The sequence below is a fragment of the Bos javanicus genome, unplaced genomic scaffold (genome assembly GCF_032452875.1).
Source record: "Bos javanicus breed banteng unplaced genomic scaffold, ARS-OSU_banteng_1.0 tig00001600_1, whole genome shotgun sequence".
NCBI lineage: Eukaryota > Metazoa > Chordata > Mammalia > Artiodactyla > Bovidae > Bos > Bos javanicus.
Genome location: NW_026893620.1, coordinates 750,016 through 766,851, shown reverse-complemented (window position 1 = coordinate 766,851; position 16,836 = coordinate 750,016). Strand labels below are relative to the sequence as shown.

General features: G+C 38.8%; 1 protein-coding gene across 1 annotated transcript in view; it reads left to right on the top strand.

Moving 5' to 3' along the window:
* The window catches only part of LOC133243938 (ATP-binding cassette sub-family C member 4-like), a 230,057-nt gene that overhangs the window by 200,528 nt on the left and 12,693 nt on the right, over window positions 1–16,836 (top strand). Inside the window, 2 exon segments of the mRNA XM_061410646.1 lie at window positions 10,767–10,939; window positions 11,373–11,478. Coding sequence (XP_061266630.1) covers window positions 10,767–10,939; window positions 11,373–11,478 — 279 coding nt within the window.

Below are 16,836 nucleotides of genomic sequence, written 5' to 3'. Positions count from 1 at the left end.
AAAGACACTTGCTCCTTGGAAGAAAAGCTATGACCAACCTAGATATGCAGAGTACATCATGTGAAATGCCAGGCTGAATGAAGCACAAACTAGGATCAAGATAGCCAGGAGAAACATCAATAATCTCAGATATGCAGATGGCACCAGCCTTATGGCAGAAACTGAAGAGGAACTAAAAAGCCTCTTGATGAAAGTGAAAGAGGAGAGTGACAAAGCATATTAAAAAGAAGAGACATTACTTTGCCAACAATGGTCCATTTAGTTAAAGTTATGGTTTTTCCCAAGAAAGTTCCAGAAAAACATTTATTTCTGCTTTATTGACAATGCCGAAGCCTTTGACTGTGTGGACCACAATAAATTGTGGAAAATTCTGAAATAGATGGGAATACCAGACCACCTGACATGCCTCTTGAGAAACCTGTATGCAGGTCAGAAAGCAATAGTTAGGACTGGACATGGAACAACAGACTGGTTCCAAAAAGAAAAAGGAGTATGTCAAGGCTGTATATTGTCACCCTGCTTATTTAACTTATATGCAGAGTACATCATGAGAAACGCTGGGCTGGAAGAAACACAAGCTGGAATCAAGATTGCCGGGAGAAATATCAATAACCTCAGATATGCAGATGACACCACCCTTATGGCAGAAAGTGAAGAGGAACTAAAAAGCCTCTTGATGAAAGTGAAATTGGAGAGTGAAAAAGTTGGCTTAAAGCTCAACATTCAGAAAACGAAGATCATGGCACCCGGTCCCATCACTTCATGGCAAATAGATGGGGAAACAGTGGAAACAGTGTCAGACTTTATTTTTGGGGGCTCCAAAATCATTGCAGATGGGGACTGCAGCCATGAAATTAAAAGATGCTTACTCCTTGGAAGGAAAGTTATGACCAACCTAGATAGCATATTGAAAAGCAGAGACATTACTTTGGCAACAAAGGTCCGTCTAGTCAAGGCTGTGGTTTTCCAGTGGTCATGTATGGATGTGAGAGTTGGACTGTGAAGAAGGCTGAGCACTGCAGAATTGATGCTTTTAAACTGTGGTGTTGGAGAAGACTCTTGAGAGTCCCTTGGACTGCAAGGAGATCCAACCAGTCCATCCTGAAAGAGATCAGTCCTGGCTGTTCATTGGAAGGATTGATGTTAAAGTTGAAACTCCAATATTTTGGCCACCTGATGCAAAGAGCTGACTCATTTGAAAAGACCTTGATGCTGGGAGGGATTGGGGGCATGAGGAGGAGGGGACGATAGAGGGTGAGATGGTTGGATAGCATCACCAACTCGATGGATATGGGTTTGGGTGGACTCCAGGAGTTGGTGATGGACAGGGAGGCCTGGAGTGCTGCAGTTCACGGGGTCAAAAAGAGTAGGACACGACTGAGTGACTGAACTGAACCGGAATTGTTTTTCCAGTAGTGATGTATGGATGTGAGAGTTGGATCATAAAGAAAGCTGAGCACCGAAGAATTGATACTTTTGAACTCTGATGTTGGAGAAGATGCCTCAGAGTCCATTGGACTGTAAGGAGATCAAACCAGTCAATCCTAAAGGAAACCAATCCTGAATATTCATTGGAAGATCTGATTCTAATGCTGAAAGTTCCAATACTTTGCCTACCTTACTCCAGGAGCCAGCTCATTAGAAAAGACCCTGATGCTGGGAAAGATTGAAGGCAGGAGGAGAAGGGGACAACAGAGGATGATATGTTGGACAGCATCACTGGCTCAATGTACATGAGTTTGAGCAAGCTTTGGGAGATGGTGAAGGAAAGGGAATCCTGGCATGCTGCAGTCCATGGGGTTGCAAAGAGTTGGACATGACTGAGCCACTGAACAACAACAACTAAATCTTTCATTGAAAAGTGTACAAATGTCATAAAGAAATAGTTCCTAGGGAAACAGTAAGGGATGATACCAACCCCAGACATTGGTTTACATATGATGCCAAATTGATAATTTGAGCACAAACTCATAGAATTGACCTGAAAGTGAGTAAAAGACAGTGTTTTCCTCTTTAAGAACTTCAATTAAAAGGCAAAGATGCTTTTCATTCTCCTCCTTCTCCCTTGACTGAGATGGGCATTCAGAAGGGAGATAGTCCTATGGATGCTGCCCATCTCGTTTTGGTTATTTTTGAAGGAAAAATACTTTTTTCTGAATTAATTTTCATCTTTATAAAAAACTGCTGGTTTTATGGTAAACTGAAACAGTGGAAACAGTGTCAGACTTTATTTTGGAGGGGGCTCCAAAATCACTGCAGATGGTGACTGCAGCCATGAAATTAAAAGACGCTTACTCCTTGCAAGGAAAGTTATGACCAACCTAGATAGCATATTCAAAAGCAGAGATATTACTTTTCAACAAAGGTTCATCTAGTCAAGGCTATGGTTTTTCCTGTGGTCATGTATGGATGTGAGAGTTGGACTGTGAAGAAGGCTGAGTGCTGAAGAATTGATGCTTTTGAACTGTGGTGTTGGAGAAGACTCTTGAGAGTCCCTTGGACTGCAAGGAGATCCAACCAGTCCATTCTGAAGGAGATCAGCCCTGGGATTTCTTTGGAAGGAATGATGCTAAAGCTGAAACTCCAGTACTTTGGCCACCTCATGTGAAGAGTTGACTCATTGGAAAAGACTCTGATGCTGGGAGGGATTCGGGGCAGGAGGAGAAGGGGACGACAGAGGATGAGATGGCTGGATGGCATCACTGATTCAATGGACGTGAGTCTGAGTTAACTCCGGAAGTTGGTGATGGACAGGGAGGCCTGGTGTGCTGCAGTTCATGGGGTCGCAAAGAGTCGGACATGACTGAGCGACTGAACTGAAGTTAACTGAAGAAGATTAATCATAAATTAGTGCCAATTATGTCACCTAAAAAGCAAGGGCGGCTCTCCAAATATAACATGAATAGTTCTTGAAGATGAAGCACTGTATTCCACAAATCTTAAAGGATCACAGTAGATAAAACTGGAAATGAATCATCGATGTGTTGCTTCTGTTAAAAAAAACCAGAAGTACAACAGCTTAGGTAACTGGTATATGAAATTATTTATAAGGGTATAGTCTGTCCTGTCAAAACTGGGAAAAAAAGCATGTAGTTAAAGGTTCGATATTGATAGTGTCTCTGTTAGGGCACAAGTAGATTTTATCACACAGGAAACCAAGATACAGAAATCTGCATCAGGAAACACATGGTTTATTCCTTGTTGTGGAGACAGGTCACATGTCGACTTCCTGGGGCTTGTATTAGGTGAATGGGCTCCCCCTTTACTTCCTTTACTGCTCGTCCTGCTCTAGTAAAAGCTCTTCCCCATCTGTTGCTTGCGTTTCACTGTCTCCTTCCTGCCCAGCCTTTCTTTTGAGAAGAAGATTCCACAAAATATGGAAATCACCTGATACCTATGTTGACCTCTTGTAAGAGACATTGGCACATGGTTGGTACATGCAGTAGGTTACTTTGAAAACATTTATGATATAAATGTTATGAATTTGTAAGTTCAGTTTATTATTTTCAGGTTTGTTGTAGTTTATTATTTTCCCAAGCTTAAAAATGATCTGAAGTATTCTCTACTGGGATGTGTAATGTTGAATAGTATTATTTGCTCCATTTCCCTTAAATTATAATTTTTAAGTGTTTTCCAAAGTTTAAAGTATTATATTACAATATCTGGTGCCAGTTAATTGTTGTAAAGAGTATATTTCTTTTAGAATGGCATTTAATAGGAAAATTGTATTATATATATAAATTATCTATCTGTATGGATTTATTTTCTAATTTATAGGAACAGATATGTCACAAGACCAGATTCACTTGTGATTTTATTCATACAGCCACCAGGAAATATCTTTTGAGAGTTTTTTACACACTCAGTGTTGCAGATTCTGGGTTTGTAACAGTCATCAGATGAGACAAAATCTCTACCCTTTTAGAACTTACATTCTTATGGAGAAAATGACAAACAAGCTAATGCATGTGTAATAAATCTTCCTAAGTTTGTTTTAAATTTTGTTTTTATTTATTTTTGGCTGCACTTGGTCTCTGTTGTTATGTATGGGCTTTCTCTCTAGTTGGGGTGCACAAACTTCTCACTGTGGTGGCTTCTCTTGTTGCAGAGCATGGGCTCTAGAGTGTGCAGGCTTCAGTAGTTGCAATGCATAGGCTCAGTAGTTGCAACTTGAGGGCTCTAGAGCATGGGCTCAGTAGTTGTGATGCACAGGCCTAGTTGCCCCATGGCATGTGGAATCTTCCCAGGCCAGGGATTGAACCAATGTCTCCCGTATTGGTAGGCAGATTCTTAAACACTGACCGCCAGGGAAGCCCTGTAATAAAATTTCAGTACAGATACATATAAAGGAGGAAAATAAGGCAGAATATGAAGAGGGCCTAACTGATAATGTTATTAATAATGGGCAGTATCTGCTGACCTCTTTGTATCAAGCACTGTTGTGAATTATACTGACTCACATTTTATACTAACAATGTTATTAATAGGAGGTCGACATCTTTATTGTTACAACATTATAATTTTATTTAGAGTTCTGGAAGCTAAGATAAAGTTCAGCAAGTTGCCCAGTTGCAGACCAGGCAGCACTTAGACTGTCTGGCTTTAAGGACCCAATTCTTTTGTTTTAAATTTTTCAAATTACAGGAACGTGGAAGGGATAATATGATGAACATACTTAGATTCACCAGTTGTTAATGTTTCCATATTTACTTTCTTTCTTACGCAATCTATATTTTGCTGAACTTTTGAAAGCTGCAGAATTTTCATTAAAGTTTGCAACTCATCTTAAATATATAAACATATACCAAGTAAGAAGGACATTCTCCTATGTAACATTATACTGTTCTCTTACTCAAGGAATTTAATAGGAATATCATATGTTTTCAGATTCTTCAGTTGTTCAGTCACTAAGTTGTGCCTGACTCTTTGTGACCCCTGTGAACTACAGCATGCCAGACTTCCCTGGCCTTTACTGTTTCCTAGAGTTTGCTCAAACTCATGTCTCCTGAATCAGTGATGCTATCTAACCATCTCATTCCCTGTGGTCCACTTCTCTTGCCCTCGATTTTCCCTAGAATCATGTTTTGTTTTTTTTTTTTTTTTTCTGATGAGTCAGATCCTTGCAACAGGTGGCCAAAGTACTAGAATTTCAGCACCTGTCCTTCCAGAGAATATTCAGGGTTGATTTTCTTTAGGATTGACTGGTTTGATTTCCCTGAAGTCCAAGGGACTCTCAAGAGTCTTCTCCAGCACCACTATTTGAAAGCATCATTTCTTCGATGGTCAGCCATTTTTACGGTCCAGCTCTCACATCCATCCATGACTACTGGAAAAACCATAGATTTGACCATATAGACCTTTGTTGACAAAGTGATGTCTCTGCTTTTTAATATGCTGCCTAGGTTTGCCATAGGCTTTCCTCGTGGCTCATATGGTAAAGAATCTTCCTGCAATTCAGGAGACCTGGGTTTGATCCCTGGTTTGGGAAGATCCCCTGGAGAAGCGACTGTTTACTGATTCCAGTATTCTTGCTTGGGAAATCCTATGGACAGAGGAACCTGGAAGGCTACAGTCCATGGAGTCACAAAGAGTTGAACAACACTGAGTGACTTTCACCTTCTTTTTTCAGTAGGTTTGTCATAACTTTTCTTCCAAGAAGTAATAGTCTTTTAATTATAATTTCTCGGTATTATTGTCTACTGCCTCTATTATCTTTTTCTCTTTTTCTAAAATTATAATTTGATCATATGATTACACTACAAAGGGCCTTCATATTCATATCATTCTCATAACCATCCTGATTCATAAATGAAGACTGAGTCTCAGGAAACAATGGTTTCTGGAAAACATTTTCACCTTACAATTCTTATTCTTCATCAGGCTGATATGGACAATCTGAAGGAAAGTAAAAAAACCAGATTAATGACAAGGTGTTATCTGAGTCAGGCAAGTGTAGGATTATTTCTTCAAAGTTAATACATCAGTCTTAAGAAAGACCATTTTACATGTACAAGGATTACCAAAGTCAACTCAGAGGGAAAAGCAAGAACAGCCTTGCTATTGTCACACTTTTGGTCAGTCTCATCACCTGGTGCAAATCTATGAATATATTTCAGAGAAAGAATACTTAGCAAGTTCTCTTTTTTTGTAATGGGAGTGGGAGACTAAGCTGATGTTTTCCATTTTGTAATTTTCAGTACAACCACTTGCATCACAATTCAAATCTTACCCTTTAGATTTTGTGTATCTTTAATGCTATTGCTAAATACCAGTACCATATTTAATTCTCACTCAGAATTCCTGTTTCTTTGGATTGGACATAATAAGGAGCACAATTCAGGATTACATTCACAGAAGTGCTCCAGCATATAGGATACCACGAAAACGTTACCCATTCAACCTTGGTATTTTGTTGCTTGACATTGTAATTCTGTATCCCTGCTTATTGGCCATCACTCATCAATTTTGTTAAACTCTTTTTTAAAAAAATTGATAATATATGTATTTTATTGAAGTGTAGTTGACTTACAATGTTTCAGGTGCACAGTAAGGTTATTCAGTTATACAAATACACATATCTTATTTTTGAAATTATTTCCATTATAGTTTATTACAAGATATTGACTATAGTTCCCTATCCTATACAGTAAACCTTTGTTGCTTTTTGTATATCTATTTTTAATTAGTAATCTAGCATTCTATTTATGCTAAGTCAAATAAGTGAAATCAAAATGTCATAATTTTTTAGATAGGCAAAATTCATAAAATTTCTAAAATATATATAGACATATTTATATATGTATACAAAAGCTTTTATACTAGATAAAAACTTGAGAAAGAACATCAAAAACGTGATGGAGAAAATAAACTAAATGAAATGGGAGCACTGAATATGAAATAGAAAAAGTGAAACAAACTAGATAAGTAAAATATTGTCATATAGTCCAATTGTTTTTAAACGTGGCTTCTCATTAGAAACATCTGCAGCTCTGAAGAAAAACAGCTGTACCTGAGCATTTTTATTTTTCAAAAAACTCCAAGATAATTCTGATATGCATCTGGATTTTAAAAAGTGATTATAGGGTTTTTTGTTTTTTTTTTTTTAGATCCTAGTTTTGGTGATACAAAGTTCTATTATTTTTCTGTTGACCAATCATGATACAATGGTATTAAGTGAGCAATAGTTACATAATCACGATAGTAAAAGATGTTTATCAGTTTTCACAATCAATAGCCAGACAAAAATAAAAAATAATTACAATTGTAAGCCATAATGAGAACATGATGAACTTAACAATATAAAATAATTACATACAATTTGGGGGGGATCAAGCAGAGTGACATGGTAAGTGGAAGTGCATTCATACACATGTTCTCATCTTCTCAGCCAGTTTATGTCTTTTGGTTGGTGCATTTAATTCATTTACATTTAAGGTAATTATCAATATGTATGATCCTATTACCATTTTCTTAATTGATGGGGTTTATTTTGTGTACTTTTCCTTCTCTTGTGTTTCCAGCCTACAGAAGTTCCTTTAGCATTTGCTGTAAAGCTGGCTTGGTGGTGCTGAATTCTCTTAACTTTTGCTTGTCTGGAAAACTTTTGATTTCTCCATCAAATCTGAAGGAGAGTCTTGCTGGGTAGAGTATACTTGGTTTTAGGTCCTTCTCTTTCATCACTTTAGGTATATCATGCCACTCCCTTCTGGCTTGTAGAGTTCTGTTAAGAAATCAGCTGATAGCCTGATGGGAGTTCCCTTGTATGTTATTTGTCATTTTTCCATTGTTGCTTTTAATATTTTATCTCTGTCTTTAATATATGTCAGTTTGATTACTATGTGTCTTGGTGTGTTCCTCCTTGAGTTTATCCTTCCTGGGACTCTCTGTGCTTCCTGGACTTGGTTGACTATTTTCTTTCCCATGTTTGAAACCTTTCAGCTATTATTTCTTCAAATATTTTCTCAGGTCCTTTCTCTCTCTCTTCTCCTTCTGGGACCCTTATAATGCAAATGTTGCTGCCTTTAATGTTATCCCAGAGGTCTCTTACACTATCTTCATTTCTTTTCATTCATTTTTCTATATTCTATTCTGTGTCAGTGATATCGACCATTCTGTTTTCCAAGTCACTTCCATTCTTCTGCCTCAGTTATTCTGCTATGAATTCCTTCTAGTGTATTATTCATCTCTGTTCTTTAGTTCTTCTAGGTCTTTGGTAAACATTTCTTGCATCTTCTCAGTCTTTGCCTCCATTCTTTTCCTAAGATCCTGGATCATCTTCACTATCATTCTAAATTCTTTCTCTGGAAGGTTGCCTATCTCCACTTCATTTAATTGTTTTTCTGGGATTTTATTTTGTCCCTTCATCTGGGACATAACTTTCTGATTTTACATCATGATTGACTTTCTGTAATATGTTTTTTCTTTGTTTTAGCTGCTGGAAGACTGTGCTTTTTTTTTTTTTTTTTTTTTGCCTCTTCTGTCTACCCTCTCATGGATGAGGCTAAGAGGCTTGTGTAAACTTCTTGATGGGGGAGGGACTGGCATGGGAAAACCTGGGTCTTGCTCTGGTGGGCAGGGCCTTACTCAGTAAAGCTTTAATCCAATTATTTGCTGATGGGTGGGGTTGCACTCCCTCCCTGGTAGTTGTTTGGCCTGAGGCTACTCAGCCCTGAGTTCTTTGGGCTGTATGCTAGGGTTAATGGCTACCTCCAAAAGGGTTTACACCAAGGGGACCTTCCAGTGTGCCCGTCCCTGTGGTGAGTCCCTGCTGACCCATGCCCCTACAGGAGGCCCCTCTAACACTAGCAGGTAGTTTTTATTCAGTCTCATGTTGTCTCACTGCTCCTCTCCTCTGGGTCTTGGTGTACCCCAAATTTTGTTTGTGCCCTCCAAGACTGGAGTCTCTTTTCTCCCCACTTCTCTGGAAGGCCTATAATCAAATTACACTGACCTTTAAGAACAGATTACCAGGGGATTCCCAGTCCCTTTATCAGATATTTAGACTGAGAGGCCTGACATGGGGTTCAGAACCTTTACAATAGTTTGAAAACTTCTTTGATATTATGGTTGTCCAGTCTATTGATCACCCACCCAGTGAGTATGGTATTTGATTTGATCATGATTGTGCCCCTCCTACCGTCTTGCTGTGGCTTCTTCTTTGTCTTTGGACATGAGGCATCTTTTTTTGGTGGGTTCCAGTGTTCTTCTGTTGATGGTTGTTCAACAGCTAGTTGCAATTTTGGTATTCTTGCAGGATGAGATTTGGTATTCTTGCAGTAGAAGATACTTTCTTCTACTCTGCCATCTTGAACCAGAAGCCTGTTAAACTCTTTATTTTTGAAGTATTTTTATGTTTTGTTCTTTAACTTCAACTATATCCTGAGTTTGGTTCTTACTGTATAATATTTCTCAAAAAAGATATTCATTGAATTGATCCCTGCCACCCAGTGTAATTTCAGATTATTTTTGGCAATTTAGTTTATTTAGATCTTGTGGTTACAACTTTATGAAGATAGATTAATATAAAAACCATCTATACCCATAGCCTGGGGGGAATAGGATGTTATGTTGTGTCCTGTTTTTCCTGAGTTTTCATTCACTGCAAAACATTTATGACATTGAATAAAATACACTTGAATAGTCCAGTAGTTATTAGATTAAACTTGGGAAAGAACCATTGCCAAAATAGGCCCCAGGTTCACTAATGTATGAGGTGCACTTTGCCTTGTTTGTATTTTTTTTTTTAGAGACCTTTAGATCTTCCAAAATGGAAAAATGCTGATAAATTGTATCTTTAGAGAACCACACTTCTTACAATAATTAAAAAGAAAATTTCCCCCTTTATTGTAACAACTCCCATGCAGAATGTACTTTGGGAAATAAGACCCAACCATGAAGATCCTTTTCAACTTTTTTGTTTAGACCACACTGGGAGAAATAGCTTCATTTTTTGAGAGACTTCTTAACTAATCCCTTTGTAGAGTTTCTGGTGGATTTCAGGTGGCAGGAATGAGGGACACCTGGATTTTTCTGTCCTGAGTTGATTCTACCATTGTTACCGATTAGGTAACAAAGTCCAGCTGCTCACCACTCAAAAATCAATACTTGAAAGAGTGACTAATGTTGGTAGAAAGGAAAGTTGGTTTTATTCAGAATGCTGGCAATCTGGGTAGATGGTTGACTCACTGTCCCCCTAAAGCCACTTCTGAATATTCTTTTCAGCTTAAATCTATTTTTAAAAAGAAAAGTAATGCCAGTTAATTATTGAGATGAGAGTCAAAGTCATTGCCATCCTCCACTGTTTACAGGTTTGTGTGCAGGCTTGTGAACTTGTTGGGATCTTTTTTAAGATGTTATTTTGTTCACACAGTTTGTTAGTGAGATTACTGAAGGGAAAGCTAGGGAAGAGATTTGGTCATCTGTTAATTACTTGTTCTTTATTCCTCCCTCTTTGATCTACGGAAAGAACCAACAAGTTAGGGAAAGTATCGTGTGATCAAAAGATTTGAAAAATGTGCTAGCATGGGGGTTCCTGGTTCAAGGTTAGTGATAAGACAGAGGAACCACTTGCAGAGAACAGTTTCCTGTCAAAAGCTGCTTACACCATCTTTCTCAGTGAACACTAATTTGAAGGAGCTCTTCCCATCACTTGACTGTACATGTTAAGATATATAAGTCCTGAAGACTTCAAAGGTCTAATGTTTAAGAAGCTTGTCTACTTCACTAGTAGTTAGTTTAGGAAAATGTCATTCTTTCTGTATCCACAGGTACAACTTAAAGAAACCATCAGAGATCTTCCTGGTAAAATGGATACTGAATTAGCAGAATATGGATTGAACTTTAGCGTTGGACAGCAACAATTGGTGTGCCTTGCCAGGGCTATTCTCAGGAAAAATCGGATATTGATTATTGACAAAGCAACATCACACGTGGATCCAAGGTATGGAACTGAGATCTATGAAACTTGGAATCTGGATTTTAAATGTGGTAAAAGTGAAACATTTAGTGATTCTGAGAGAAATTTCTAAGTGCTCTCTTTGCCCGCACTGACTCTTAATAACATTAATTCCAGAAAACAAAGAAACCAAAACATGTTATATCGTGTTAATGTTATTATGAGGCATCCCAAGAAAGCTAGATCAGGAACTGGATAATTCCTGATAGCTTCAAGTAATTTCCCTTTTTTTTTTTTTTTTTTGTGAAAAATAGTAAATTTCTAAGGAGATTTTTTATACTTAGATTTTCAAGAACATGATTATATCTTAATATATTGATTTAAAAAAAAGCATTGCAAAAATATCTTATGAAATTTTTAAGCCTTAAGTCTACTTTTCTTGTATTTACTGAACTAAATTTATCTTCTTTGTTTCTAGAACTGATGAATTAATAAAAGAAGAAATCCATGAGAAATTTGCCCAGTGCACTATACTGACCATTGCACACAGGTTGAATACCATTATTGACAGTAAATGGATAATGGTAAGACCCTCATCTGTGGAATTTAAGTTGTTTCCATTTATGTTAATTTTTTCAAAGTATCCATCATTGTAAAACTTGATAGGAATCTCCAATAAGTTAATTTTTTCTTAATTTTTCCTCTCATTCCTGATAATAACTCAGGTACTTATTTATGCTTTAAGAATGTGCTACTAAGTAATATATTCAGTAATTTCATATTGTCATATTGAAAGTTTATTTGAATTGTCATTATACTTTAAGATGGCCAACCATGAAAATATTGCAAATCCCAGATACATCTCCATATTATTCAGAGTGGTAGCTGCTAAGTTGCTTCAGTTGTATACGACTCTGTGTGACCCCATAGACGGCAGCCCACCAGGCTCCCCCATCCCTGGGATTCTCCAGGCAAGAACACTGGAGTGGGTTGCTATTTCCTTCTCCAAAGCATGAAAGTGAAAAAGTAAAGTGAAGTCGCTCAGTTGTGTCCGACTCCTAGCGACCCCATGGACTGCAGCCCACCAGGCCCTTCCGTCCATGGGATTTTCCAGGCAAGAGGACTGGAGTGGGGTGCCATTGCCCTCTCAGAGTGGTAGAACTTAGTCATTTTCATTAAGTCATGGTTGTTTCAGCATTTTTGGATTCCCTTAATCAAAAATTAGACTGCCACGAGGTTGTTGACTGAGGTTATAGGATTTCATATTTGTTGCTGTAGGGGGATTCCATGAAAAAAAAGAAAAAAGAAAAAAACCTAGTGATAAAAACAAAGTATTTCAGCAGAAGGGGTTTAATATAGGGAATTTGTTACGTAGGAATTGGAGGGCTAGGAAAGGGAAAGAAACATCAGGGTAATAATTTTAGGACACAGCTACCATGTCCTAGGATTTCCAGTACTAAGAACTTAGAAGCGAGGCTCTAAAGAGTCAGTGCTCAGGCCTCCAGGAAGAGGTCACTGCCCAGTTGCTGGTCTTATTTGTGAGGGAGCAGGATGAGGCTAGTTCTTCTTGTGCTGATAAAAGTTGGGAGTTGGAGTCAGGTCCCATTGCTAGGGTGATGCTGCAGGAGTAGCAGATATCACATGGACCATTTGCTCTGCTTCCCACCTTGAATCTCCCTCTATGCTCCCTACTGGCAGAACCTAACAGAGGGGAGCTGGCCAAAGAATCTCTGAAATGTGATTTACAGAGATCAGCCTCAGCATCACAAATGAGAGTGCAGAAAAAAAAGTAGATCAGGGGATGAGACACTGTAGATAAGCAATTAGCAAATCTCTTACACAGTAAATCTGGACTCTGCACAGACAGTAGGCCCTAGGCTTAGTCTCTGATATTAGTCTAATATCTTCCTTCCTGGCCTGATTTGCTCTTCCTTCTTAGTAAGTTAATATTTCCTTCCATAGCTTCATTCCCTTTCTTTGTCCATCCTTTTCTTTTCTATTTCTTTTTTTCTCTTTCCTTTTGTCCTATCTCTCTGATGCCTGCTGAGTTTCAATAAAACTTAGGGTGTGGCTTTATGAAATGCTAAGCAACTCATCCCTCAAAGTAAAAACCTTTGGCTGCAAATAATCCCAAAGGAATGCAAGGTATTTTCAAGATAATCTTCAGCCTGTGAAAATGATCTGATTTCACTCATTTTACAGATGCTAACTGTTGTCACTGTATCCAGTGATGCTGATTAGTGATGAAGCAAATAGAGAAGATCTGCAAAATGCATAAAAAGCAAAAGATGGAGTTAAACAGGGATTTTTATGTCCATAATAAGTAGGTAATAATCCGAAATAAACAGTGCCGGGGACCAGCCCCAGCTGATCCAGGGTATTCGAAGGAGAGATGGCGTAGGCGAAGATCAGGAAACAATTGCTTAATTAAACTTTAATTAAGGATATAAAGAGTAATAGAATAAGGATAGCTCAGTGAGGAAATTCAGTGGAGAAAAGAGGCTGAATAATTCAGCCAGAAGTTAAGAGAAAGAACAACATGGGGAGACCCAGTTTCGGTGAACAAGGCCCGCACTTTATTTTCCAAAGTAGTTTTTTGTTTTGTTTTGTTTTGTTTTGTTTTTCCAAAGTAGTTTTTATACCTTAAGTTATGCATAGAGGATAATGGGGGAAGGGGTAGAGTCATGCAGTAAGCCACGCTTTCTTCCTGCAAACTTATCATATGCAAAAGCTTAGGTGATTTGCATCATCTTCTGGCCCAGAGGCCTGTTAACATTTTAAGACCCTTTCTTCAGAAAACTTATTTTTCTCTAAAGGTGATTGATCAGGAGCCACCCTCCAAAAAGCATTAGATAAAGTTGCATTCCTACAGAGCAAAGGTGTGGTGGGCTATAACAAGAAAAAGAATTAACTCAAGGGTCCCAGGTTACAAACATTAAAGCTACTACTTACACCAATTATATTAATCAATACACTGCCAGGGACACAGCAGGTAAGGGATATGGAAACTTAGCAGCAAACATTGGCCCAACAAGTGAAAATCCCTTCACCAATACAATTTCTAATCAATCTTTTAACTACTCAAAAGAATCTGTGTTTAGACAATTTAGAACATCTCCTGCCTCTCACAGTTGGGAGGCTCTGAACAATCACATGTGGCCAGAAAAACCTATTCAGGCAGGCTAGAGGATTTCCAAAGGAGTTTGTAGGTTAAACACTGTTACACCCAGGAATTATTAACTGGAGCTGTAAGCTAACTCTTTTTCAGAGAGGTAGTGGGGGACAGCCCCCCATAAAGTCAGAGGTGTAGGTGAAAGCAGAAAGTAGGCAGACTCTGGTTTTGGGTGTAAATGCTCGAGAATTTCCAGGGGGAATCCTGAGGCTCGATCCCGCCTTTGCGTATGCCAAGCCTCCTTCCTCATGACCTTTGTCATGGGTGGAGCTCCTCACGCTGGATCCCGGCAGTGCTAGAATTCCAGCTGAGCTATTCCAGATCCTGAAAGATGATGCTGTGGAAAGTGCTGCACTCAATATGCAATATGCACTCAATGTGCAATATGCTGGCTCCCGGCAAAACAGTAATACCTAAATGTCCTTATATCTACTGTCTCCTTTGATTTAGGCAATTTCTGGAATATCATCTCCTACCCTACTTCACATGTTTTGTCAGATGGGATCATCAGTGGGGACACTGAGTAGATACCAGACTGTCAGCAATGAGACAGTGCCTGTGGCCTCACTCCTCTGAGCTGGATGTTCACAGGAGTGAGCTCTGGTGAGACAGATAACAGGAATGGGACATCCCTAACCAAAGAGATGCTCTAGGCTCCAAGCAATGTGTCTGGTCAGCTGGACTAGAGCATTTCCATAGGAAGCAAGCTTACTTTCATGAGGGATGGGGTAGCATTCCAAGACTGCAGGACAGAGACTCAAATTCCAGAAACGTTGTTCAGCATTGAACATCCTTACTCATTTTTGTGTTCTTGAATGCTAATTGGAAAAGTAACCTTTATTTCTACTTTTTACCTGTTGTTTTCTTGTCCTCACCTCTCAGTATTGTATTTCACAGACTGTCCCAGAAGCATCCTTCTTTCACAAGAAATGAGTGATGTGAAGTTTACCTGTATTGAGTCCTTTGTCAGGCTTTAGAGGCAGCAGCACAAAGATGGCTTTATCTCCAGCTCAATTAGGGGTCTGTCCAAACAGGACTAAATGTATGCTAGATTTATGTTTTTGGTATTACTACATTGATAGTAGCAGCTTCCTTTTATTATCTTAATTCTTCAAAATGCTGTCACCTTGGAGTGTATAATTGGTTAGCGAAACAGTAAGAAAGGACAGAAGTTGGCAGATATGTCAGCCACATCTAAGTCTTATTACTCAGCATTTGATCCACAGATGTAAAAGTTTGTATCTATCCCCTTAACTAATCAACTCTGTTGCTGTTAACAAAATAGGTTCATTTGTTTAATGCTTTACCACCAGTATCTCCTGGTTAATTTCTGTAGCCTGAAAATTTTCCTTCTTGGTCAGTGTCTTTGAATAAATCCTTAAAGTGGTTTTACAAAGCAATTTACAACCCGGCCCCTCCCTACCTTTTTAGTTTTGTCCCACTCTGCTCTCCCTCCTTCCTTTATGGCTAAAACCACACTGATGGTCTTTCAGTTCCCCAAATGCAGTGTTCACTGTTTCTCATAACTGTGCCTTCTCTCTAGACTGTTGACAGCTTAGACTAAGGTGATAACAAAGATCCATGTAGTCAAAGCTATGGTTTTTCCAGCAATCATGTATGGATGTGAGAACTGGACCATAAATAAGGCTGAGTACTGAAGAATTGATGTCTTCAAATTGTGGTGCTGGAGAAGACTCTTCAGAGTCCCTTGGACTGCAAGGGGACCAAACCAGTTAGTCCTAAATTAAATCAACCCTGAATATTTATTGGAAGGACTGATGCTGAAGCTGAAGCTCCAAGAGCCTGATTGAAAAAGACCCTGATGCTGGGAAAGATTGAAGGCAAAAGGAGAAGAGGGCAGCAGAGAATGAGATGGTTAGATAGCATCACTGACTCAAACACGACTTAGCAACTGAATAACAACAAGCAGTGGAAATGGTAAAATGGTTGTATTTAGGCTAGATAAGGACGTGGAGCCAAGTGGACTGTATGATGGATTGAACATGGGATCTGAGGGAAGAGGGCTTCCCTTGTGGCTCACCTGGTAAAGAATTCACCTGCAATGCGGGAGACCTGGGTTCAGTCCCTGGGTTGGGAAGATCCCCTGGAGAAGGGAAAGGCTACCCACTCCAGTATTCTGTATTGGAGAATTCCATGGACTATACAGTCCATGGGGTCGCAAAGAGTCAGACATGACAGAACAACTTTTACTTTCATTTTTCTGAGGGAAGAGAGAGGAGTCAATGCTGGGTTCTAGGTGTGGAGACTGAACATCTGGGCGAACAGGGAAGACTGAGAGAGAAGGAAGATGCAAGAGTTCTGGTTGAGGTCATCAGTGATGTTCTCCCTGGTTGAGGTCATCAGTGATGTCATGCAGAGGTCCCACCAGGAGATGTAAACTAGGTCACTTGTTTACATCTTGGTCTGAGCTGGTTGTAGTTGCTGACTCCTCTGTTAGAAACAGCAGGATTAGACCTAAGGGCCCCAAGAGACATGCATCCCCCAGCTTCAGAGTTGGGTATTTATCCTCTATGATCCATCCTCCCCAGTTGTAAACCTTATATGTTATTCTAGATTTTCTGATTACCATTTGAAAGTAATATTCTGTGTCAAACCTTTGATTTTTTAGGCATTTTTTCTTGTTTACTTTAGAAATACAGTTATACCCTGTTTTATTGTGCTTTTCATATACTGCTTTTTTTTTTTAAACAAATTAAAATTTGATTGCAACCCAGTGTTGAAGGTCTTTCAGGGCTGTTTTTATAATCAG